Source organism: Myotis lucifugus, unplaced genomic scaffold, assembly GCF_000147115.1.
Source record: "Myotis lucifugus unplaced genomic scaffold, Myoluc2.0 scaffold_224, whole genome shotgun sequence".
Taxonomy (NCBI): domain Eukaryota; kingdom Metazoa; phylum Chordata; class Mammalia; order Chiroptera; family Vespertilionidae; genus Myotis; species Myotis lucifugus.
Window position 1 is genome coordinate 1,027,584 of NW_005871272.1, and position 27,151 is coordinate 1,054,734.

Here is a 27,151-nt window from a genome sequence, read left to right on the forward strand (position 1 = left end):
TGTTTAAAATTCTTTCTAAAGATGCCTGCATTGCGTTAGGATCAGCTTTCTTTCCACTCTTCTGTGACTACATTCCTTATGGATTAGATGGCAAACTCCTGGGGTGGAATTTCTATGCTGTCTTTTAATGCCGCAAAGTCCCTAACGTGAACTTTGCCAAGTCATGGATCAGTCTTTCTGTAATAATCTGGGAAAGATTAAAGACAAAACATCTTGATATCAATTTCCTAAAACACATATATGCCTTAGGATATAAATCCTAAGTGGCTATAAAGTGGCTTTTTGTACTAAATATTAAATCAAGTATTTATTGAGCCCCTTTCAGAAAGGTAGACGTGTGATTTAAGTCAGTAATAAGAGATAATCTTCCTACCCTCAAATAATAATGGCAGCCAGCATTAGTGTGTGCTGGGTATGCTCTGGGCATGTCACTTTTATTAGTCCATTTTATCTTCCCAACAGCCCTAACAACACACTGTTATCATCCTTGTTCTGCAGATAGGGAAGCTAAGGCAGAAAGGTCATGCACAGGGCCGGCTGGCAGGCTGGCACCAGAGACCTCTCGGAGACTAGTGGGACAGTCACACTAATTCCCATCCACAAAAATGGGAAGCTCTACAAAACCTAGTTCTGAACTACTTAGGAAGGAGGCTGATTTGGTCAGAGTACTAAAGACCAGGCCCCTGGATTAGTAATGAGCTTCATGTTTGGGCCTCAGTCTCCTTATCTATTCTAGGCAAAGATTGGCAAAGTGCATACTCTGTATCCTTTTAACCAGTATTCTCAGGTATTACCTTTTCAGCAAAAGCTACCCTTCCGGGATAACCTAGTAGCACTAAAAAAATGGGGAGACCCGTCTTTCCAGTCAATTAGAGAAAGTAAAGCAGAGCATGACGGATAGAGGACAGGTGACTATATAAAATCGGGGGGCGGGGGGGGGGGGGCTCAGTGGATAGAGCCTGAGCCTGCGGACTGAAGACTGAAGGGTCCCGGGTTCAATTCTGGTGAAGGGCACATACCCAGGTTGTGTGCTTGATCCCTAGTAGGGGGTGTGCAAGAAGCAGCCAATCAGTGATTCTCTCTCATCATTTATGTTCCTCTCTCTCTCTCTCTCTCTCTCTCTCTCTCTCTCTCTCTCTCTCTCTCTCTCCCCCCTCTCTCCCCCTCTCTCACCCTCCTTCCTCTATAAAATCAATAAAAATATTTTTTAAATAAAAATAAAATTTGTGGGGGAGGCTGCACACCGTTGTAAGAAGACCCGAAACTGGCTAGCCCCTGCATTGGCTGCCAGGTTCTAGCCTGTCCACTTTTTAATTTCAGTAATCACAACTGTAATTTCCTATGTGTGAGCTTGAGCCTTTCTAATACGAGCAGTATCCTGTCCTGTCTCTCTAAGGACATCAATTGTCTGAAGTTTTTCTTATAAACTATTTCTTCAGATCAGAATTCATGTTGAGTTGATACATCTTTTTATGGCGTTATCTTTCTTCAGATGTTTGATAATTTTTTATGATATGCCTATCTTTGATTATCAAATTTCCTTTTACGGATCGTGTGGATTCTATATCTATTTTATGCAGCTTGCTTCATGTGATTATTCTGGAAGGGTGGGTCCTACTCTTCGGTGGGATCAGCCGGTGGTAACTAATATTCGGGGTTGGAGAACTCAGCCTTTCTCCTGGGTATTGTCGACTCTGGGGCCTTGCCCTGCCTCTGTGACTCAAGCTCCAGCTCTTGAATTAGCTCATGGATTGAGGGCCATGTTGCTTGACCCAGCTGGCTGTTCTTGATGCATATCAGTCCTTCTGCATCTGCTATTCCACAAAGTAGGCCTCCTCAGTCCATCTCTGTCTCTTGGCCATTTTTCTTGACAACATAATAGTCTGGATTTTTAGGACCTGAGGCAAGAAGGGGTTGCTGCAACTTGTACTTGGTCCTTTATTTTCAACTAGAATCCTTGGAACTTTTTTTTAAGTTGTTCTTTTGAATAGGTAACACATTCACATGGTTCAAAAATTCAAAAGGTACAAAGGGTGCACTCCAGGAACTCAGCCACACAATTACCTTCTCCAGAGGTGACGATAGTGTGACCAGCTTCTTATGAATCTTTCTGGAAGTAATGTATGCATATATAAGTAACCTGCACATTCTTTTATACATGTATACATTTTTTATACTAATTGGAATCATATTGTACTTATGGTTTTGTACCTTGTTTTCTTCACATAATAGTAGATATTACAGATCATCATAAAAACTGCATCATTTTTAGTAGCATGTTAGTATTCTATTATATAATATAGTTGTACACTTTAATTTATACTTTATTTTTCAAATTTTCTTTTTTAAAAACCTCACAATCTGACTCAAAATGGAGGTGAAATTATTCAAGAAGATAGGAGATTTAACCCTGTACCCTCTTAATAGCCATGATGTTAACATTCTGAAATTTAAACCCAGGTCTGTCTTTCACAGCCACTCCTTTTATTCTCCCTTCCTACTGAAGGCACCTGCTGTCAACATTACTTTTGACTTTTTACCCATTTGCTTCTTGATTGAAAGTTGTTGCCAAGGTTTTGTTAACCAGCAGTATGTGTCAAGAAGGGTTTGGTTTTGACCTTCCCATGTTTTCCCTCCACCCCCATCCTATTTTTCTTCTTCACCTGTTTTCTCAATGTACAGCTAAATCCTGTGGGCTCAGCCACCTGTCAGAAGTGGAGTTCAGGTGGAACCAAGGGGAAGGAGAATGGCAGCGCTCCCTCTTCTGTGTTACCAAATCTCTAGCAACAAGGCCTCCATTCTCTCTTGCAGTTGAAGAGTCATAATGAGAAACTGGACAAGGAACAGGCAGCCCTCGAGAAGATAGAATCCAAAGCGGATCCAAGGTAAGAGGTTTCAGCATGTGTTTCTTTTCTCTGAAGAAAGGGACTTTGCCAGTACCTGGTGTCTTAATTGGTTGGCTTACAGGACTGAGGAGCAGGGGTCATGCTTTGGTCCTTGTACAGGTCAGTTCATCTCATGTGCTACCCAGAATGTGCCTGTCGCTCAGGCACATGCTGAGATGTGCTTGGGCTGCCTGTCCTCCCAATTGCCCTGGGGATCAGAAGCAATATGTTTGGAGTTTTAATTTTTTTTTTTTAATTTTTCTGTTTTTAAAAACAAAGTAATATATTCACAGTACACAAAGGCATATGGTGAAAAGCCTCTCTCTCCCACCCCATTCCCCAGACACCCGGGAGTCAACCATTGTTACCAGTTTTTAACAGCACTCACTTTAGCCGTGTCTCCTTGGGAGTAAAGATGCAATTTTTCCTGCCCAAAATCAGCCTCTGGTTGTTTTTTTTTCCATTTTAAATTAATTGTCTTTAGACTATTTAAATTATACAGATAAAGCACTTACATTTGATGTCACCAAGCTGTTTGGGTGGTGAAATCTCCGAAGTGTCTGTCACTCACTTGAATAAGATAGTTAAATCATTAAGCTTCAGGCCCAGATTGAGCGGTTCTGGGTTCGATGGACATTTTAGCAAGGAAGTGCCCACAGCTTACTTGGCTTTATAATTAGAAAGCCCTCTGTCATGATATGGAGCAAAAGTACTATTAGATACTTGACATTCTTATATTCAAACTAGTGTGCTTAATGACCTTAAGCAACATGTTTCCTTTTCAGAATGGATATTAAAAATGGTTTTCCATACTGTCTATGCTTTAAATACAATTGAGTAATTGGTATCGTTAAGTATATCCAGTATTTTGAAATTCATTGATGTTTCTGCAGTTGACATTTTAATTCTGGTTTCTGTAATGTTTGTTTGGATGTAGCTCATGGAGTCTGGCATATAAATGAATAATAATGTCAGTCTTAATCACTTGTGGAGAACCCATTAGACACTTGGGAGAGACAGAGGAAATTAAAAGGGAGTCCTTTTTTAGCTGGGGACTTGGTTTTAGCTGTGATTCATAAAATCATAATAGCTTGCCATATGTCATTTTTTTGGTCTTTTCAGTATTCTGCAGAACTTGAGAGCACTTGTAGCCATGAATGAAAACCTGAAAAGCCAGGAACAGGAGTTTAAAGCACATTGCCGAGTAAGTGTTGCTTGGTGTCAGCAGACATTAAACCAGGAATCTTATAAAATCTCTTGCTTTCCCTCCCCTTGTCCTGATGTGGCATCCTATCCAGGTGCAGTCAGAAAAGGAGATTCCTGTCCTAGCCGGTTTGGTGTTTGGCTCCTCAGTTAGAGCTTCGGCCCTTGGACTGAAGGGTCATGGGTTCGATTCCGGTCAAGGGCACGTACCTTGGTTGCAGGCTCGATCCCCGGCCCCAGACAGGGCATGTGCAGGAGGCAACCAATCAATGTGTCTCTCACATTGATGATGTTGCTCTCCCCCTCTCTTCCACTCTATAAAAACCAGTGGAAAAATATCCTTGGGTAAGGATTAACAACAACAACAAAAAAAGAAAGAAAGAAGGAAATTCCTCAAACAGTTGTGTAAGATGAATAGAGTACTGTGGTAGCTACCCTCCGAGGACACCGGGTGTGCCAAACAGTCTTACAAACAATATTTTCTAATTTACAAATATATTTAAAAGAAAAGTCTTATCAAATATAAAGGAATAATATTATATAAAAGCAGGGATGTCCTGAAAAGCTGGGATATCTGTATAAGTCCTTGTTTCTGCCATCTGAGGACTTGGTGTCTAGTAGTGGGGGTGATGGGTGCACAACTGCTCATGACCACAGCAGGAGGCAGGAGGTGCAGCCCTGCAAGCTCTGTGTAGCCTCCTGAAAAAAACTTTCCCAGACTGAAAGTTGGAGATCAGGGCAGCTAGTTCCTAATAGACTTTTTGTCTTAACGTAAACTCACAAAATATGAAAATAAGACTCGGTCAAGTTAAAAAGTGCATCCAGTTTCTAGCTTGCCCAAGTTTCATAAACATTTGTATCCCTTTTGAAGGAGGAAATGACACGGCTACAGCAGGAAATTGAAAACCTGAAAGCAGCGAGAGCTCCAGGTGGAGAAGTAAAGGTAAAGGCCCTGCAGGAGTCCTCGAACTGTGAGGCGCTGTTATGCTCAGATTGAAAAGTTTCATGGAGGACTAACCAGCAAAAGGACTGGCTGGAAAGACAAGTTTCCTTAACCTGGTCCTCTGAGCGCACATTTGTCAGCTGGTTTCATCACATGATTTATTTAAATTTCTATCCCTCTCCTTTCTCTTCTGGTGGGTGAAAGCCAGCAGTGGGTGTGGATGGCAGCTACTCCAAACGAGAATGGCCAGATTATAATTCTTCCTCTTCCTCCTTCAGGGAAGGGGTGTTTTCAGGAGCTGCCTGAGCTCTGCTTCCCACTCAACCTATTCTTCTCTAAATTTGGGACCACTTTACTCCTTTCACCCTCCATTCCTGCTAGGGACATGCCCCACCCTTAGAAGGCAGCACTGAGCAGAAGCAGGGGAGCAGTGCTGGGTTACTATCAGAGCTCCGGCAGCAGAAGCTTCCTGCACTGAAGGCCATGCCTGGCTCTCTGAACAAAGACTAGGTCTCCTGAGGGGCTAGTGTGGGTTTCCATCAAGCATTAAATTATAGCACAAGGACAGAAAAAAAGTTTCTCAACAGTATAAGCACTGCTGTGTTTGTTTTCCCTTCTCACACTTGATTCAAGGCTTATTTCCTGAGCACCCATGTGCTTGGGTGTGAGAGTTGGACATGGTCTCAGAACTCATCGATTGCACCATCTGCCTCATAAAAATAAGGAACTTGGGGCTCAGGGAGGGGAAGAAACTTGTGCAAGCCAATTGGCAGGAGCGCTCTCCGGCCCTTTGCTTAGGGACTGAGAGGGACGCTGCCATATCAGCAGGGAGATGCCATGCCGCCTGCCTGGCATGTCATTTCAGCCAGACCACACTACTCTCCCCACCTGTGAGAAGGGGGAATAGCAGAGTGTGGCTGTGCCGGGCAATGGTGTCCTGGGACCATCATCACACGGTCGCCTCTCCAGTTGTTACTAAAATTTTGAACCTTTGAGGCTCAAATCATCAGCTCAGTCAGCTTCTGAGTTTGCATACATCACAGTCTTTTAGGATCCTGTTTCTCTTCTCATCAATCACATCTCCTTAGAAGGATTATTACATTCAAAGACAAGGTTAGCTTATTTGTAACTGACAGACATTTAAGAACAATTTAAAATCTGGGGCTCATATAGGACTGTTCCCTTTCAGTTCCCTGACCAGACATGGTCGGTGAACTGTCCCCCACACCACTCCTTCCTACATCTAGACCAGGGGTGGTCAAACTTTTTGACTCAAGGGCCACAATGGGTTCTTAAACTGGACCGGAGGGCCGGAACAAAAGCATGGATGGAGTGTTTGTGTGAACTAATATAAATTCAAAGTAAACATCATTACATAAAAGGGTACAGTCTTTTTTTTTTTTTTTTAGTTTTATTCATTTCAAACGGGCCGGATCCGGCCCGCGGGCCGTAGTTTGCCCACGGCTGATCTAGACCCTCAGCTTCTATCGCATTTGCCTTCCTGTGAGTTGTTTCTTACTGTTTACCATTTCAGACCCTCTCCAGTGGAGAGCCGAATGATGCCCTCACCCCCATGATGACTCATAATGTAAGTACCTCCCATTATCAGGACTGCCAGTGTTCTCTGCAGGTGTGGTGGCCAGCTTTACGCTCTCCTGTAACACTTTCTCATGCCTGCTTTCATTTTCTCTACGGCCATCTCCTCATCTGGAATGTTGGGAGCATTGACCCATTTTGCACACCTGGTCCCTCAGATGGAGGCAGGGTCTCACCAGGGCTGGCCTTGAAGGCCACCATTCTAGGGAGGGTTTCTCCTAGCACCTTGTGCAGGAGTGCTGTCTTTACTCTGGCATCTCTGCTGAGAAAGGGGAAGCCTGCATTGGCCGTACATGCTGGTCACAACCCCTAGGCTCTGGGGGGTGGGTTGGTGGGAGGGAAGAACACCTCTCTTTATTGTACTACATTCCAGGGTCAGCAAACTATAAAGGGCCAGGTGGTAAATATTTTTAGCTTTGTGCGCCACTCCACTGTAGTGGTCATAGTCAGTAGGTAAATCAAAGGATGTGACTGTGTTCCAATAGAGCTTTACTTACAGAAATAGGCAGAGGCAGATTTGGTCCAAGGGCTGTCAGATTTGGCTCTTGGGCTGCAGTTTGCTGACCTCTGTGCTGAGTTAAACTAATGCTTCCAGGACTCCAGCACCCTAGGAAACCTTCAGGAGAAAGAGAAAAGGGAGAGGAGGAGGAAGAGAGAAGCAGGAAAGCCTCTAATCGTTTTCCTTCTTTAGGGTTTCTTTTCCCTTGGTGCCCTTAGAGCATGAGCTTCAGGACCCCACTATGAAGTCTGTGGGGTTTGCCTACAGCTGAGCCCTGTGGAGGAGACTGTTTTTTCTCTCTCTTTCTGTGTGTGTGTGTGTGTGTGTGTGTGTGTGTGTGTGTGTGTGTTGAGTAGGGGACACTTCTAGCCCCCTTGTAGCTTTCTCTAACTCAGCAAACCACCTAGCAATGTCTCTTACCTTATTGGGTTCAGTGAACTGGCTACTTTCTCTCTTAATTCATTGTTATCCAAAAGGACTGTCCACAGTGGTGGGAATATTCTGTATCTGCACTGTCCAATACAGTAGCCACTAGTTTCATGTGGCTACTGAACACTTGAAATGTGGCTACTGCAGTTGAGAAACTGACCTTTTATTTCAGTTAATTTAAATAACCATATGTGGCTAGTGGCTATTATATTGAACAGTGCAGCTCCAAATAGAAACATAGAAAGCAAACCAGCATCACCTCCAGACACAAGAGGTTCTTCAAGTCATGATCGTCTCCTCCTCATAGTTTGGTTTTGGTGTGGGGGAGGGAGGGCACATGGATTTGGGAGATATTTCTCTAAAAAACACTGATTCCAGCCTGGATCCCAGAAAAAGGAAGAATTGTTATAAAGGGATGTTAAAGGGTGTCAAAGGCTTCACATGACATAGGATGCAAACTCTTAACTTGGCCATTTGAGAAAAGAAATTTGGGGCCTCAGGATTGGGGAGAAAAGGTAAAAAGCATTCAACTTCAGAAGATTTCATCAAGGAATGAAAGTTCTCTATTCCCAGATAACTGTCCTCTTTCAATTTTTAGGAAGACCTAGACAGACGATATAATATGGAGAAAGAGAAACTTTATAAGATCCGTTTACTACAGGTGAGTAAAAACAAGAGCACAGAATTACATAAATGCATCTAGCTAGGTACAAACGTCTGTAGCAGAACTTGAAAGTTTCAATCTCTGAGAACCAGAGAGACTCAGTACTAAGCTGCTGTTTGCTACACTTCTCTCTGGAGAGAAACTCAGTGGTTTAAGGTGTTGATAATAAGGCCTTATGTGGGTATGTTACTTACTCTGTCGTCTTGTTTGATTTGGCCCTCACCCTGGGTGGAGAGGGGATATTATCCTCATTTTCTATGTGAAGAAATTGACTCAAATCTATTAAGTACTTGACCACGATCAAGCATCTGGTAAGTGCCAGAGCCAGCATTCAGGTTCCTGTGTTCTTGTCTAATAGTTTCCTCTAAAACTAAGTGCCCACTTATCTGTCTTAGTTGGTAACGTGGAGGTTGATGAGGCCATCAGATATGGAGGATGTAGGTTTTAAAGTTGGCTCTGAAGCCAAATTCACATAGAGTCTGAATCACATTGTACAATCCCTTACATTGCCAAGACCTGGCTCACGGTAGCTCAGAATCCAAGGATCAAGTTGTGTTGCACTCTGGCCCAGGCCTTCTTTCTGTTCTCTGGGAAGGGAAGGCAGGTTCTGGCAGGAATGGCCAAAGGGCAATGGGGGCCTGTGGGACCTGTTTTTCCTACCTCTGGCTCTTACTTGCTGAACTGTTAGGTTAAATTCAGTTGAGTCAAATTTGTCCTTGATATAAGGGCACTATACTAATCTTTAAAGAGACACAGAATTAATTAAAATCAGAACAGTACTGCTGTGTATTTGGAATCTTTTTTACTGTGTCATTACTGTATATTTAGTGTTGCATTAGGTCCCAGGAATAGAAAATGGGATGGCCCATTTTCTGGGAGCTGGCTGGTTCTTTGAGGACCAAGATCTGGACCAAGATATGTCCATACATCGAAGTACAAGGGAGCTTATATGCAAATTGCAAACTGTATAGCTTCAGACTGGCTAGAGGGAAGCTGCAGTGAAATCATAAGGGCCTGAAGCAGGGCAGGATTGGTGGGATGGACAGAAATGAACCACAGGGGAGAGGTTGGGGAGCTGTATCGGATGGAACTGATTGATGGGTGAGAGAAAAAGAGGAGTCAGGGATGGTGCTCTGGTTTCTGACTTGGGCAGTAGGGTGGATACCTGTGTTATTCATTGAGAAAAAGCATTAAAGGAGAAAGAATAGGGCTAAAGGGGGTGAGAGTATGACTAAGTATTAAGTGAGATCCATTTGGGGCTTTTAAAAGATTGGGGTATTCAACTATATAGAAATGTCCAAGAAGTGATGGGTGTTGGGTTTGATGCTCAGCATAGTCTGGACTGGAGATCAGGTGTAGGTGATTATTGAGGCTGTGAAATGTAGGCCAAGACTAAGCCCTCTAAGAAGAGACCAAGGGAAAGCAGGAATCATAAAGCAAGAGCCCACTTAGTCCTGAGACTGGAAATGGGGGGTGCTGAGCGACTTCTTCCAGGCAGCTGTTCAGACCAGTTGGGCAGCCCAAGGCAAGGAAAACATGAGCACAAGGTCTCATGGGAGCTGAGCAGAGAGCTCAGTAGAGAGAATGGTAAGTATTGCTAGAAGTCAAGAAAGCTAGAAGCTGAGAATTGCCTGCTGGCTGTATTGCAAAAAAGATGACATTGGCAAGAACAGTTTCAGGGGGGGTCTTTGAAGAAGCCAGCTGGAGTGTGGGGCGAATGATGACTGGAGGGAAGTGGGGAGTTAGAGGAACAAAGGGTATGTGGCTCTCAAGAAGTTTGGCTGTTCAAAGGAGAAAGGCTGGCAGCTGAAATGTGATTAGGGTTTAAGGAAGGGCTTTTAAAATTTTATTTAATGTATTTTTATTGATTCTCAGAGAGGAAAGAGAGAGAGAGACATCAATGATGAGAGAGAATCATTGATCGGCTGCCTCCTGCACGCCCCACATTGGGAAACAAGCCCTCAACCCGGGCATGTGCCCTCAACCACTGAGCCACACCAGTCAGGCAGGCAGGGCTTTTTTTATTTTTAAGAGTGAGGTACTTGAACATATTTAAGTACTGGTGAGAGGGAGGCAGTAGAAAGAGAGAGGTTAGAGTTATATGAAAAAGAATGAAGAGTATCTTTAGATTCCTAAAATAAAAACAGGAGTCAGAGCCTGAGCACTCATTGGGGATGTAGCCTTGGCCAAAAGGAGAAATACATCTTCCCCTCGTACCAGAGTGGCTGGTGGGCTTCTATTTGGAGGCTCCTATTTCCCCAGTGATACGGAGATCCACCTCTGCCATTGTGAGTGAAGCAGGCCTGGGGAGTGGAGGACAGGTTGGCACAGAGAAAAGGCAGCCCACTTATGTGGAGAGGGAGCTGAGCGACTTCCCCCAGGCAGCTGCCCTGCTGGGGAAGGTGGTGCTCAGAGCTGCCTGCCTCAGGAGCCTCTGAGCTCCCCTGCACCACACCGCACTGCTGTCTCCCCAGATGCAGTCAGAGAGGCACTATGGCCAATATACCCCAGTCCATGATAGAGAGAAAATACTGGAGAGGTATTTTAGGTTTCAGTTGTGGGAGTTTTTCAATCAGGTGAAGGGATTTGGAATTTATATGGAGGCAGCAAGGAGGCATCAGTTCCTTGTCACCTGGTGCTGGTGGGATTGGCTATTCTAGAGTCCTTTAGGGCCTAGTAGGCTGGCTGGGTGCTCTCGCCACAGAGCCCATCCCATTCCTTATCCTCCTTCCTTATCCATTAATTTGATGCCTTCTGGGGTTCCAATCGCAGTCACACCTTCTCTGTGTATTGCAAACTCAGAATCTGAGACGGGGACCTCAAGCCAACAGCAGAATTTGGGGCCTGCATTATAGGACATGTGGTTGTGCTCAGGGTGGGTGGCAGGCAATGTTTTGGCTCCCTAGAAAACACAGAAGGCCTTTTATCAAATAGTGTTGTCTCACCCTCCCCTTTGCATTTAGGCTCGAAGAAATCGAGAAATAGCAATTCTGCATCGCAAGATTGATGAAGTGCCCAGCCGAGCCGAGCTAATACAGTATCAGAAGAGATTTATTGAACTCTACCGCCAGAGTAGGTGCATCAACCACTGATGAGCTCAGGAGGCTGGTCCTGGGAGGGACAGGAGGCAAGGGTCTGTGCCCCACTTTAGGACAGTGGAGCATGCACCATAGCACAGTCTATGAAAGCAGCCACTGGAAAGGGCTCCGTTTTATCATCAGGCCCACTCAGCACTGGTTCCACGGAGTCCCGGTGGGTAACTGACAGTCCCGAAGCAGTACTAAGGTGCTCTTACTGCCCTCTCCATGAACAGTTACTCTAGTTGAGTTCTTAGAATGTTTTGAACCAGCCCTCATCTCAATCAGCCATCTGGCTCCACTGAGCTCCCCATCCACTTTCCAGCATTGCATAGAACATCGTGACCTCATTATCTCTAGATCAGTTCTCATTCCTTGTCCTTCTCCAGACTTTCTGGCTTATGTGGTCCTTGCCTTTACAGCATCATATTCACCCCATAATCCAGGACTGGATCTCCCTTGGCCTGAATCAGTGACCACATCTCCTCAGGCTCAGAGTGGCCTTCAAAGCTGTCATTGCCTTTCTGTGCTACCGCCATATCTGTTCTTATTTGCATCACAGCTCAGCTGAATGACCGTTGGCTGGTCTGCAGCCTCTTCTGCAAGTCTCTCATCCACACATCTGACTTTGTCACTTCTCCCTCTGCTGGAAAATCTTCAGGAGCTCCCCAGAACCTTCTAAATAAAGCCTCTACTTATTCTTACCGGGGTCCGCCCCAGTCTAAGTAACTGCTGGGGACCCCTTTCTTGCTCTAAGTCCACAGTTGGCCTCACCAGTCCACACACTGCCTCTGAACACACCTTGTGTTTGGACACCTGAGGCCTCATCTCCTCCTGCATCTGGCTCAGACCCTTCCTCTTCTGTCTGACAAAATCCTTCAAGACTCCTGGACCATTGCCCCTTCCTCTAGGCTCCCACTGGACACCTCGCTCTATAGCCTCCCTGTCCTGTTTTTCCTCTTGGTCACTGGGGTCACTGTTCAGCCAAGCGGGGCCCCCTTAGTCCACTCTGAATCATGCTGCTCTGTCTGCTCCATTTCTGAGTCATGGTCAAGTCCATTCCTTCGGGACTTGTGCTATAGCCACCTTCTCATCACTGCTTAGAGTCTGACCCCCTCTCTGCACTCCTGCCTGGGAGACCTTTCTCAAACATAAATTTAATCATTTACATTCTTGCTTTAATAGCTCTAGCATTTAATAATTCGCCATAACTTGTTGGATAATCTTCAGAATCCTAAATGCCCTGATAAAGTCCTCCATCATGCAGGCTAGAGTCACTGATTGGCTTCCCCTACAGTCCCTCTGTATCTCTCCCCTCTCAGGAGGATATATGAGTCTTGGCCAGTGAGCTGGTCCCCAGATCCAGTTGCCACTGTCCTGCAGGTCCTGGCAAACTTCAACTCTTCTTCTTTTTTTTAAATATATTTTATTGGGTTTTTTTTACAGAGAGGAAGGGAGAGGGATAGAGAGTTAGAAACATTGATGAGAGAGAAACATCGATCAGCTGCCTCCTGCACACCTCCTACTGGGGATGTGCCCGCAACCAAGGTACATGCCCATGGCCAGAATCGAACCTGGGACCTTTCAGTCCGCAGGCCGACGCTCTATCCCAGTGATGGCGAACCTATGACACGCATGTCAGAGGTGACACGCGAACTCATTTTTTCGGTTGATTTTTCTTTGTTAAATGTCATTTAAATATATAAAATAAATATCAAAAATACAGTGGGGCCTTGACTTACGAGTGTCCCAACTAACAAGTTTTTCGAGATACGAGCCGTCTCTCGGCCGATTTTTTGCTTTGAGTTGCCGATTTTTTGCTTTGAGTTGCGAGCTAAAATTCGGGTTACGAGCCAGCTTCAGATACCCCGCTGCTAGTTGGCGCAGCGAACGTCACAGTGAACGCCACAACATCAGCCCAGCATCATGTGTCTCACTCGTTCACTTTAATGATTTGACATACGAGTAATTTGAGTTACGAGCTCCGTCACGGAACGAATTAAACTTGTAAGTCAAGGCCCCACTGTATAAGTCTTTGTTTTACTATGGTTGCAAATATCAAAAAATTTCTATATGTGACACGGCACCAGAGTTAAGTTAGGGTTTTTCAAAATGCTGACATGCCGAGCTCAAAAGGTTCGCCATCACTGCTCTATCCACTGAGCCAAACCGGTTAGGGCTCAACTCTTCTTTAAAATCCACCTCAGATTTTGCCTTGAGAACTTGGCCTCTGAAGAGTCTTCCTGGTTCGGTCTAGAGCACTGTAACTGCTGGAGTCCAGACTCGTGCTTCCTTTCCCAGGTCTACCCCACCATCCTGAGGGTCACAGTCTTTATCTTTGACCCAGGTAGCAGCAACGGCAGTTTCTCAGCAGAAAATAGCTTCTGCCTTTAAGTTAAATCTTTTCCCTTAATTTTCTCCCCTGCCTACTTTAAAACTTCTAAAAATATTAATAATGCCTTGTACCTTTATAGCTCACAGAGTAAATTTCACATATTAAGGTCATTTTGATAGGACATTTTTACACCAAAGACATTTTTAATCAGTTGTACCAGAATATTTACATCATTTTTTAAAAAATTATCATCAAATACTTGCATCCCCCAACCAGTCCTTGAGCTGGATGGAGTGATGGGGACAGCTACATTCCTGAGCAATAAAACTAAAAGTTGACTGGTGCGTTTCCAACAGTGACTATCAACTTTGGCCACCCATTGTAATCACCTGGGTCCCATCCCCAGAATATCTTATTTAATTGGTCATGGACTTTAAAAGCTCTTCAGGTGATTCCCCTTTTCAAGCAGGATTGAGTACCACTGTTCTAAAGCTTTTAGCAAGAAGAATAATACAGTGGGGCCTTGACTTACGAGTTTAATTCGTTCCGAGCACGTTAAGGAGCTCGTTAACTCAAATTCCTCTATCAACTCAATACAAAAAATCAGCTGAGAGACAGCTGGTATCTCAAAAAACTCATTAGTCGGGACACTCGTAAGTCAAGGCCCCACTGTACTGTATATTGACTGGTTCATAGTGTGATTTTTATACAAATTATACATTTTGATTTTGGAAACATTTTTTCCTGTTGCATCAAAGTACTTATATCAAATTATTAACTTCTGTTACCAGATATGTTCAGCAAATTTCCCCAACCTTCCCTGTCTTTGAGCTGCACGGCTGGAGGAAAACACAGCTCTTACTGGATATAAAAGTTAAAAGTTGACTGATTTAAAGAATCGGATATAAATGTTAATGGTAGTTGCCCAAGGAAACCAGAATTGCTCAGGCCTGCTCTGCTTCTCTCCTTTTGCAATGTGCTGCTCCAGAGGCAACCTGCTTTCAGGGACCCAGAGCCCATGGCTTAGACCCCACGTAGTCTTGGCTGTGCCTGATAACCATGTGGCATCAGAACTTTAGCTACAGCTACACTGGGGTGCTCAGCTTGGGCTCAAAGCCTGGCTGTGAACCCAGGTCTTGGGGTTTTATCTCTCTCTCTGGGTGGCTGTATATTATGGGAATTTAGACCCCTGAGGAGGTCACCTAGGCTCAGAGCTATGTGGGTGTGGGAAGGGAGGAAGCCACACAAACAGTTTGCTTGGCGTTTCATCATCCTTGTCACCTTCCTCCCAGGGCTTCTCACCTGAGGGACTTCTGAGAAACCCACATCTGACAAGGAGATTCCTCCAGCCCCTGCTCTTGGCCAGAGCAGTTTGAACTGGCTGCGTGCCATCAGCCTGTAGCAGCTGTGCACAGGCTTGTGTGCTCTGGGCTTCTGCCCAGCCTGCAGGTCCAGAGTGCCAGCCTGACAGGTCTCACTCTTGAGGGGGTGACTTAAAAAGAGCGGGTGCTTAGGGTTGTTTTGATACATTTTCTTATTCATGTGCTGATTTTTTTTTGCATTTGCAGTTTCAGCAGTGCATAAAGAAACCAAGCAATTCTTCACTTTATATAATACCCTGGATGATAAAAAGGTTTATTTGGAAAAAGAGGTAAGAACCTTTTTAAAATCAGATGAGCAGCCACCAGTGCTGTTGACCCCAGGAAGTTTGGTGTCTGGGATGCATTCAGTTTCAGCCGAAGGAGTGCCTGGTGTATGCCCAGTGCAGGGATGCAGAATCAGAAAGTGCAAGGTTCCATGGAACTCAACCTTGTCTGGGGTGAAGTGAGGCTGGTGGACAGCTGTCTCATAGTGCATGGGAGACATGCCTCCTTAAGAGAAGCACAGCGGGAGCTCAGGAGGTGCATATGGAGGGGTCCTGGAGTTGGTGAAACGTTAGAGTTTTAACCCTTTGCACTCCGAACCATTCTGGACATTGGCTACCAGCTACTCGACGCTACTTTGCGGCGGAAACGTGCATTTACAGACCCTCGTATTATTTAGTATAATTTTGGAACCAAGTAACGTATTATAATGATATTGGACTTATATGAATTGGGTGACATCGAGGAATGTATATTTGCAAAAAAAACCAATATTTTATTGTTTATAATTTTGTACAGTATGATAAGTTTTGTAACACTCCCCAATATGCATTGCAGGCTGATTAGTGCATGTTTGACAGTAATAAGTGGTTTGACGCCTGCCACCAGGTGTTTTCCTGTTAGAACACACAATGCAGTCCCGTTTTCTTTGTCCCACATCGGGAATATGTAGTTTATTGTTTAATCCGACACAAAACCCGCTGACATTTCTTGTATATATCTTAGTAATTTTACGATATTTTGATTTAATTTCTTGTGCCATTTCAAGATAAAACTTCAGGGAAACATGCATGTCTCAAAAAGTTGCATTGAAATAACTCAATTCCCCGTAATCACTAATAAACTGCAATGTCCCCTGAGAGGGGACATCCGAGTGATATGCTAGAATTCCGATGTCCCCTGAGAGGGGACAGCGGAGTACAAAGGGTTTAAAGGAAGGAATCAGCTAAATGAAATGGGGATGGTGGGCTTGTCATTGTTTACATGGGGAAATGTCTGTTTAATTATTAGTAGCAGTCAGAGGCATGAACTAAAAGGATCATCAGTGTGTGAAAGGGGCTTCACATGGCACTGACAGCCCCTCAGTATCACTGTCAGGCAAATCCATTCGTAAATTCAGGGCTCCCCAAAGTCGGATGACAAATGAGTGGGGTGGGGTGTGCAACTATGTATATAAAAGAACAGTACTTGTCTTCACAGTAGCAGCACAGTGTGATGGAGAGAGCATGAGCTTTGAAGTCAGACAGATTTGGGTTGTAGCCTGGCCTTATTTTCCTTACCAGGAAAATGGGAGCACAACTTTTTGTATAATTATGATGGGAACAGAATGGGGGAAATGTGATGTTCCTTGCACATGGTGGTTTTCAATACATATAGTTCCTGCTTACCCTCTCACTTTGACAGAATTTGTTTTCATGTTATCACCTTGCAGCCTGCACTGATTGCCACTTTAATAAGAAGAATATTACAGATGTGTCTTTTACCTGAGCCCACATGGAGGCATCTATAATTACTGTCACCTTTAGTGCCTGTTGCTAATCAAATGAGATAGATCTCTCTTCCTGAGGGGCTCTCCTTGAGGAGGACTGCGCTCTCATTTCCCTGTATCCAGGGCCTTACCCATAATGGGCATTTGACAAAGGTTTGGACAGATGAGGAGATTGCCTTTGGTGGGATAGCTCTGCTGCACATCCTGGTCTGGGGGTCTTCCTACGTGACATGGGAAAGACTTGCCAGTCCTAACATAGGGATGGGCCAGCTCCTCCTGAAAAAACCTTGAACCCATTGACCTTCCTTCATTAGCAGTATCCGAAGTTGTTGCATTCTTTAAAAAACTAGGAGTATATAGGGGAGTGAGGACTTTTTAATTTTAATCCATATTATTATAGAACTTCGCATTTTAATAAATCATGCATTTTATTCCAAATCTGTTTATGCCTGTGATATTTTAGCTTTCAAACATCCCAGTGGAGTCATAAGGACAAGAATACACTGAGTGGCCAGATTGTTATGACCACCTGACGTTTGTAGGCAAATTAGCTATAATTTTGCGCTGAAGTTGCTAGAAGGCCAGACCATTATAAATAGGGAAGCAAGTTGTTTACCACAACAGAAGTGATTTTTTTTCTGACAATATGGGTAAACAATGCGATTTAACAGCCTTTGAACGTGGGATATATTTGACCGTGAGTGGCCAAATTATTATGACCACCTGACGTTTGTAGGCAAATTAGCCGTACACTGCATCATATGGGATATGGAAGCCCAAGGCCTGTTGGATCACCTTTGCTGTCTGCAGTTACCAAGATAAAACGTCTCCAATTCACACAGGAACACAAGGATTGGACATTCGAGCATTAGAAAAAAAGTCATATGGTCCAATGAATCACGTTTCCAGTTGCATCATGCAGATGGCAGAGTGAGAATTTGGCGGAAACAGCATGAAAGCATGCACCCCACATGCATGAGTACAACCCTTCAAGCAGGTGGGGGCAGTGTTATGGTTTGGGGCATGTTTTCCTGGCATGATTTGGGCCCTTTAATTCATGTGGAACAACGTCTGAATAGCACAACATACCTAAGTATCATTGATGATCAAGTTCATCCTATCATGTTGATGGCGTATCCCAATGGAGATGGCTTCTTCCAACAAGACAATGCACCATGCCACGGTGCTCGTATTGTGCAGGAGTGGTTTCAAGAACATGAGGGAGACTTTACCTTGCTTAGGTGGCCTCCACAATCACCAGATCTCAATCCAATTGAGCATTTGTGGGTAGAAGTTAAAAGAGCCATCCGGCAGCTGGTTCCACAACCATCAAATCTCACAGAACTAGACAGTGCTATTCATCAGGCATGGTGTCAGATTCCTCGCATCACCTTTCAACATCTCGTAGAGTCAATGCCAAGAAGAATCACCGCAGTATTGAAGGCAAAAGGTGGCCCAACAAAGTACTGATGGGGTGGTCATAATAATCTGGCCACTCACGGTCAAATATATCCCACGTTCAAAGGCTGTTAAATCGAGTTGTTTACCCATATCTTCAGAAAAAAATCACTTCTGTTGTGGTAAACAACCTGCTTCCCTATTTATAATGGTCTGGCCCTCTAGCAACTTAAGCATGAAATTATAGCTAATTTGTCAGGTAGTCATAATCTGGCCACTCAGTGAATAATTTCCATGTTACAGACTGAACCTGAGGTCCAAGTATAGTAAGGGCTAAGTCCTGAGCTTACAAGTTAAGTTAGTGACACGGCAAAAAGGAGGAACTAGGTTTCCAGTTTCTCTGGACTCAGAGCTCTGCCCTGGACTGTGTCATTGGGATAGATGAAGAGGCATACTGTGCAACTGAAGGCAATTCCCATGAGAATGGAGGCCTTGAACGATGCACTCTCTGTGGAGCCTCTCAGAGCCCCAGCAGCTGGCCACATTGGCAAAAAGGTTTTGTGGGAAGGAATAGGATGGACAGTGTTCTCACTCCCCACCCTGATGAACCCTGTGCTCCACTGACAGCCTTCAAAATAAATTGCAAAGTTTCTGCAGGACAGAAAGGGCAGTGGTGGCAGTTTGCCCAAAGAGCCCTAATGTTAGCTCAGCATCTTCTCTGTGGGGATTTAGGTTCCTTCAGAGAGCCCTCTTCCTACATTCCTGTGGCCATAGAGTGTCCAGGTAGATTTTCTGGGGAAAAACAATAGGGCTAAGAACGTGTTGCTGTTTGTGTTTTTTTCATGCGACTTTCATCTCCATGAACAAGGTGTGCTCTTTCAGAAGCACTGTCCAGAGTAGGACAGGCTTTCAGGGGTTGAGGCAGCACAAGGATCTTTTCAGTCTTTTGCTTATAGTTTTTTCTTTCTTTTTTTTTTTCTTTCTTCCTCAGATTAGCCTGCTGAACTCAATTCATGAGAACTTCTCACAGTGAGTACTGTCAGACTGTCAATCCCCCTCTTTGTCAGACTTGTGTGCCCTCCACTTTTCTCAGCTCACCTTAGTGCTGCAGTAGTGCACTGAGCAAGACTTAGTGCTCATGTGTGATGCTGATCCTTCACCCCTGCTGCTAAGTGCAAATGTGCACAGCCCTTGAGTTCTTGCAAAAATACAGTGATATTAGAGTGAATTTTAAAAACAAGGAATAGCTTAGGGAAAAGTTAACTTTCAAATTAGTTGACTGTGCCCAACTATAATCTCTGTATATTACTTTTGTCCTGCTCTGATTAGATTAATACCAGTTTTTCTTGAGGACATAGAGATGTTTTAAAATTTAGGTAATGAAATTATATATTTTTTAATCCTTACCCAAGGGTATGTTTTTATTGATTTTAGAGAAAAAAGAAGGGAAAGAGAGGCATTGATGTGAAAGAAACATCAATTGGTTGCCTCCTGTACACATCCCAACTGGAGATTTAACTGGCAACCTTTCTTTTTTTCCCCTGTTGATGTACAGGACGATGCTCCAACCAACTGAGCCACCCAGATGGGATATAATCTGTATAATTTTTAAAAGATTTTTAGAAATCTTCTGGTTGACTTTGTTTTAAGTTACTGTGCATCCTCTAAAGTACTTTATTCAGATAGCAATTTTTTCTCCAAAAACTGGATGTACCAAACTGATATATTGAAATCATACCAGCCTTGAGGCATGCATGCCCATTGGCCCACCCACCCTCCAGGCAGCTCCAGGGCCTGATGTCTGTATAACAGGCTTTCTTTCCTTCCAGCACAAATCTCTACTAGGTGACTAGTAACTTAAGATCTTAATAGATTACAAGCTCTAAATTTTAAGCTTAATTTCTAATTGAAAACACCCATAGCTCCCTGATAAAAATTCAGTTACTGACTTAAAATCTTGTGACATTTCTAAAAATATGCCTTCATCTTTCCTTTCTGGCCATTGAGAGAGCCTGCAGTTTGGGTGTTTTTGTGATGAGTGCTGTTGACATTTTTTGGAAGAATTCCTAATCATGGTATGCATGTGCTCTGACCCCTCTGATGTCACTTCCTCTGTGGAACTGGAGGTGAAGGGGAATGTTTTAGGACATCAGGGAATCTACTCATTTAGCTGCTGCTTCTAGAAATACCAGGTTTCCCAGCCTGGTTTTAGGGAAATCTCTGAATATGTCTACTAATCTTGAGCAGTGTCTCAAATCCTCAGATTTTTAAGAACTAATAAATGAAATTCATTTCTTTTTTTAAAATATGTTTTTATTAATTTCAGAGAGAAGAAGGGAGAGGGAGAGAGAGAGATAGAATCATCGATGCGATCTAACCCACAACCCAGGCATATGCCCTGATAGTGACCTCCTGTGCATGGGGTGAAGCTCAACCATTGAGCCACACTGGCCAGGCAAAATTCATTTCTTTCTTTTTTCTTTTTCTTTTTTGAATTTATTTTGTTATTTTTTAATTCTTTATTGTTCAAAGTATTACATATGTCTCCTTCTTCTCCCATTGACTCTCCCCGGTTGTTCCCATCCCCGAGGACATGTTCTCACCCCCTACTGTCTGTGTCCATGGGTTATGCTTATATGTATGCATACAAGTCCTTTGGTTAATCTCTCACCCTCCCCCCATTCCTCCCCTGCCTTCCCTTTGAGGTTGGATGGTCTGTTCGATGCTTCTATGTCTCTGGATCTATTTTAGTTCATCAGTTTATGTTCATTATATTTCACAAATGAGTGAGATCATGTGATATTTATCTTTCTAAATTCATTTCTTAAGCAGTACCTACTATCATTCAAAGTAAAAATGTTTTTGTTAGGGATTGTCAAGGGCGGGGAAAAAAGGAGACATGTAATACTCTCTGTAATACTTTAAGCAATAAAACAATTTTAAAAAGTTTTTGTTAATTTTAGTGGAATTTTAATTAAAGAAAATACATGTTACTGAAGAAAATTGTAGGAAAAATGAAAAAAATTAATATTCAATTGTAAAATCAGGTTCATTTTTATGCCTTCAGAGTTTAGAATTCTTAACTTTCTGGGCTTTCCACAGGTCCACTTGCAAAAGCCTAGTTGCCTCTTGGAGCATCATCTGGGTACCCCAGACTGGGCTGACTCTGGTACCTCCCCCTTATTCAGAGCCCTATGTGCTGGTCATACCTCTGCTCGTTTTTCTTTCAGAGCCATGGCTTCCCCTGCTGCCCGGGACCAGTTTTTACGTCAGATGGAACAGATCGTCGAAGGAATTAAGCAAAGTAGAATGAAGGTTAGAAGGCGGGTTTTACACTGGTGATGGAGAAGAGAAGGCTCTGGGAAGAATAGGCTTCTTCTGGCTGTTCTTGGTTGTGTGCTCTCAGTCCTGAAGACATCTTCATGCCTCTGCAGGGGCAGGGCTAGCTCCTAGGACCTCCTGCACTGCTGGTCCAAAGGCAGCTCTTAGGAATATCTCCCACGATTGAACACCTGCTTTGTGCCGAGGACTATGCTAATCCTCTTAACGCCCTCCTAAGTGAGTGGTGTCATACCCATTTACAGATGAGAAACCAACTTCATCAGCATCACTTCCTCACTGCATCTTTGGTTCCTGACATTCTGCCATTAAAGATTGATTCCTTAGGATCTCAGGCGCATTGTAGTTTTCAGGAACCTCCTATAAAAAAAAAATGCAATAATTGCTGAACTGAATTCTACTAAAGTGAGAGGATATTGAATGCCTCAGAAGTCAGAATAGAAAGTAGAGAAACTGAAAAGGGTGGGAGCTCCAGAGGTTGCTTTTCAGATAATCACCCAGTAGCACGTGGTTTTCCTCGTTGTGGCTCTGCATATGGGCCCTTTTGTCAGTGGCTAAGCAGATTTGCTGACTGTCTAAAAGCCAGACACAGCTGCAGTTTCCTGTTAAAAAAAAAATGTATCACACCATACGGTCCTCAAGCAAGGCTGTAGAACCACCTGGGGACTTAGGGTATCTGCTCTAATGATCTTGGGGCAGAGTGGTCCAGTGAGTGATGCCAGAACGTAAACAAATGGAAGAAAGGGTTGCCTGTGGGACCTGTCATAAAAACCCACTCACAGAAGACAGACATCCAGGCTGCTACGCTCTCATCTCACAAGTGATGAACTAACAGGGCAAAATCCCTCCGTATCGTTTTCCCTGTAGAAAAATACTATTCTCAAAGGAGAAAAAAAAGGTGTCACTAGTGACAAGACTTTTCATCCACAAAAGTGAGAGCTGGTGTGAGGCAGCGCTTGCCTGAACACAGATACTTAACCAAGGTGGGATGGGCTCTCTTGCAGAGAATGAATGGAGTCCCTTTTTGATGGTCTGGGGTATGAGGTAGGTGGAGAGCAGAGAACCTGGCTAACCATGAGCCTGTTTCAACCCACATCTCAGTGTGGTGGACCTTCCCACCCTGCCATGCTCCTCCTCAGCTGCTCTTGCTAACAGTAAAGAAAACAGAAACTTACTGGAATTTTTCCCTTTGGTTTCTCCTTCCTGTTTACTAGGAGATGCCTTCCTGAGGAAGGTATATCCTGACCCCTCATTCTCTCCATCCTCCCCCAGGCTTCATGCTGTTGGCCCCTCAGTGCTGGATAATTTATTAGTGTATAGGGGCTATCGGTGTATTGCAGGATGTTTAGCAGCATCCCTGGCTTCTACCAGTAGATACCAGTAGCACCGCTTCCTCAAGTTGTGACAATCTAAACTGTCTCCAAGACATTACCAACTATCCTCTGGGGGCAAAATAGCTTGGTTGATTGTGACTTGTTTTTAGTCACACACACACACACACAAAAAAAAAAACAATGAAAATGGAGCAGTTAATGCCCAGTGATAGGAAAAGTGCTGAATAAATAGAACCTTTATGCAATATCATGTAAGTAAATAAACCAACCTCAAAAGTGATATAAAGAAGGAAAATACTGGAAGGAAATCTATAAAAATATTAGTAATAGTTGCCTTTTGGATGTTGCCAACAGCCCTTGGTCAGAACATGTCTTTTCATTACCATTTCCCAAAATGTTTCAACAGATGGAAAAGAAGAAGCAAGAGAACAAAATGAGAAGAGACCAGTTGAATGACCAGTACTTGGAATTGTTGGAAAAACAGAGGCTATATTTTAAGACTGTGAAAGAGTTCAAGGAGGTAAGAGGGAGATTGGCCGGGCTTGTATAGCTGTGGGGAGATGTATGTTCACTTCCAGATGAGCCTTTAGAAACCAGAGCACTTCCTTGGTTTTCTACTGGTCTGTGATGGGAAAGAAGGTGGCAGTGAGATCTGACTGTGAAGGGTGGCATCGGGGTAGGTCGGGATCGCCTTGTTCTGGAGCCATCCTGAGGCTCTAATTGAATGTTCCAGGAGACTTCACATCTTTTTTCATTTTCCTAATACTTAACAAGCACATTAAATTTATAAAATGGCAGCATCAGCCCACCTCATGGGCCACCTAGAAACAATGTTTGTTATAGATTTAGACCTAGATCTTTTCTCCCCTCAACCTTAGGATGGGGGTGTGGGGGAACCTTGAGAAGCCGTGTAGGATGAGTGAACTTTGAAGTGTGCCAGGCTTGGGTTGGAATCCTGCCTTTACCACTACCAGCTGTGGCCTTGGGCAGTTACTTAGCCTTAATTTCATCATTGGTGAGTTCTGTTGGGTCAGGCAAGGAGACATTTTCCCTTTTATTCTAGAAAAAAAAATGCCTACAGGACTCTTTCTGTCAAACAGTGTCATTCTGTCGTCTCCCAAAAGGCTCCTAGTAGATTGCATGGGACTTCCTCAGTACACACACCCACGGGGTGACAGCCTGGATGGCTCTCCTGACAGCTCAGGCTTCGCTCCGTGTGGTATGACGCACAGAATCACCCCTGCTGGGGCTCTGCCACAGCAGTGGGTTCAGGCTTCTGTGTTGTTTTTGCCTCATTTTTAGAAGGTGAAGTGCGTGAAGATTAAAGCTAATTTCTTTATTCATTATTTTGTTTTATCTTTTGTGGGAATTTTAAAAAATACACAGAAGTATCGAAAAGTACTATAAAAATACGACTATCTACTTGTTCTTGTTCCATCTCTACCCCTCCCTAATTTGGGAGGTGGGGAGACTGGAAGGTCTTCTCCCAAGCAAATTTCAGTAACTAATTTTTGAAAGGAAAACTTCACCATTTTTCTGTATCCACCCCCAAGAAAAATTAACTGCCTCCCCCTTCAAAAGTATGTGCTCAAGAAGTGTCTGAGCACCTTGCTTCTGACAGAAGAGTTCCGCCTTACCCCAGTCCAAGAGCCTGGCTAGGCCTCGGTACAGAGTGAGAGATGAGTGTAAACCCTACAGTGAGCTGGTATTTGTCTTAATGAAACCAGCGCTATTGCGGCCGTGAGCCATGATGCTGCCAGAAAGAGCAAAGGGCCTCCAGAGAGCTGGGAGCACCTAGGCCCAGGGAGGAGATGGAAACACTGACATTGGGGTCTTGTATGCAGAGGGTTCAAGGGTGAAAGGAAGTTTTTCTTCCACGTTAATGGGTCTCCAGGGAAGCATGGCTGCTAGAGGCCTGGCCCTCAAGCTCAACCTCTCCAGCCTCTTCCTACTACCATGTTCACCTCTCAGTTTAAAGCAGAGCTCCTTGTGACATGGCCCAGAGAAGGGGTGGAGATTTTGTTGCTGTTGTTGTTAATCATCTCCTGAGGGTATTTTTCCCATTGCTTTTCAGAGAGAGTGGAGGGGGGGCCGGGGAGGGGGCTGGTGGGAGGGACATCGATGTGAGAGAGAAGCATGGACTGATTGCCTCCCAAAAAAGCCCCACTGGGGGCGGGAGCGAACCGCAGGTAGAACAAGTAGATAGTCGTGTTTTTACAGTATTTTTCTCTATTTCTGTGTCACGGGAGCATACGTGCCCTTGACTGGGAATCGAACCCAAGACCCTTCACTGCGCAGCCAGTGCTCTAACCACTTGGAAACACTGGCCAGGGCAAGGGGTGGAGATTTTTGCTAGCAGATGGATGTGTCCTGAGCTATGAAAGCCAGTGGGAACAAGAGGGCAGGACGACACAGCGAGAAGCCTTTGAAGATGTCTGAAAAATGGAATATAAAATAATACAGAGGTGACCTCATACCACTGTATGTCAGTTACACAGGCAGGGGGTGGGGCCAGTGACCTCCCTCAGTAATGTCCCTCAGCACATACAGTAATAGATCTCACACAGCTCATTCTTAAGGGGGAAGGTGTCCCCTGATACATATTTCTCATCTTCTGTGAGTTTCTGTCTTTCTTCAAGTTAAGGATATTCTTAACCTTCACTATTGTCAGAATAAGAACTTTGCTACTGCTTCACCTGCTGTACTCCTTAGTCCAGGGGTGGGCAAACTTTTTGACTCGAGGGCCACAATGGGTTCTTAAACTGGACCGGAGGGCCGGAACAAAAGCATGGATGGAGTGTTTGTGTGAACTAATATAAATTCAAAGTAAACATCATTACATAAAAGGGTACGGTCTTTTTTTTTTTTAGTTTTATTCATTTCAAACGGGCCGGATCCGGCCCGCGGGCCGTAGTTTGCCCACGGCTGCCTTAGTCTGTCTCCAAGGACCTCCCCTTCTCTCCTTGCTGCCTGTAGTAATCCAGGATTGGCACATAACTCTGCTTTCAGCTTCTGTCCCCTGGAAGGTTTTACAGGCTTCAGGAAGTCTTTTGGAGTGACAGTGCCTAGTCTTGTCATCCTGTTTTCAATCTGACAGTGCAGACAGTGGTTGTCTCATAGCTAATTTGGTATTGAAGGTCAGCATGTCGCCGGGAAATTTCACCACACTGGTGACAACGTGGTGGGAGGCTGGTTTAGTTGGTCAGCAGTTGTCTCCCGTGGGACTGGGGGAAGGATAGCAAGACCATCTGGGCCTCACATGGGTGCTAATGTAGCCACCGCCTTTCTGTACACACTCTCTGCTTCCCCTCCAGGAGGGCCGCAGGAACGAGGTGCTGCTGTCCAAGATGAAAGCCAAGGCCTCCTGAAAACTCCCAGCCATCATCGGACATCATTGATTTATTGTGAACGCCATGTATCAGCTACAAGATCATGAGATGGTTCAGAACGCTACGGTAGAGAGATGCAGGTGTAATGATTTCCACACCCTGGATATTTTCTCTCTCCTGTTGGCTTCATTCCAACTCTGTGATGGTCGTTGATGGAATCAGACAGTGTAAACATTGTGGCTTAGATAACACTCATCCTCTGCAGGAGTATGGGCAGTATTTGTTCTCTGTGTCGATTCAACTTGTATTTCTCCAGTAACTTTGCACATATGAAGGTACCTGTATGGACTCTGAATAAAGAGAAATTCATTTGTTCAGCAAGTATTAATTGAACAACCGCTGACAAGTAAGCATTGAGGGAGATGGAAGTATCAAACACAGTCCCTGCAGTCGGGCACCCGGCAAGTGGGCCAGAGAGCAGATACAGCTGCATGACCCCAGAGCTTGGCCACCTTGGATTTACTTTAGTAAACAAAGGCTTTACAGCTGAGTGAGCAACCCATGGGAGTGCTGGTCACTTGAGCCCTTCACTTGCCTGTGGTGCCTTTTGTTCCTGGGTCCTCCTGTTGCCAGCCAGCAGGCTTCATGGTGTGCTAACTAGAAAGAAAACTCAGTGTCTGCTATTGGTTTAATCCTTACTTACTACTCAAGTTCATTTCACCAAGCATTGAAAACTGGCCTCACATTGAGGACTTAAATAAGAATGACATCTTTTCATGCTCTACTTCTCATTTCAGTTATAGCAACATGTGGATGGCCTTGTGCATCCCCTCACTCCTCGTGCCTTACACTGTGGAAGGGCCATGGTCTGAGCCCTGAGAGGAGACACACCATTCGCTGCAGTCCAGGGCAGGACGTGATAAATCGCAGTGACAGGCAGTGAGCTGATGTCAGGAGAAAGAGCAGTGAGGTGTGCAGAGATCCAGGA

General features: G+C 44.3%; 1 protein-coding gene across 4 annotated transcripts in view; it reads left to right on the forward strand.

The window, feature by feature from the left end:
* CCDC93 (coiled-coil domain containing 93) overlaps positions 1-26,547 on the forward strand; it is a 78,879-nt gene extending 52,332 nt beyond the window's left edge. For 3 of the 4 annotated variants that reach the window (XM_006098227.3, XM_014463869.2, XM_023761979.1), the window contains exons 14-24: positions 2,812-2,885; positions 4,008-4,089; positions 4,960-5,031; positions 6,566-6,619; positions 8,154-8,216; positions 11,183-11,291; positions 15,200-15,282; positions 19,153-19,190; positions 21,392-21,476; positions 23,241-23,354; positions 26,149-26,547. In XM_006098227.3, the coding sequence (XP_006098289.1) occupies positions 2,812-2,885; positions 4,008-4,089; positions 4,960-5,031; positions 6,566-6,619; positions 8,154-8,216; positions 11,183-11,291; positions 15,200-15,282; positions 19,153-19,190; positions 21,392-21,476; positions 23,241-23,354; positions 26,149-26,202 (828 nt within the window). In that variant the 3' untranslated portion in view covers positions 26,203-26,547. Of the gene's footprint in view, positions 1-2,811; positions 2,886-4,007; positions 4,090-4,959; positions 5,032-6,565; positions 6,620-8,153; positions 8,217-11,182; positions 11,292-15,199; positions 15,283-19,152; positions 19,191-21,391; positions 21,477-23,240; positions 23,355-26,148 lie in introns of those variants that run through there. The other variant, XM_023761981.1, reaches the window with a different exon arrangement.
* Positions 26,548-27,151: the final 604 nt, after the last annotated feature.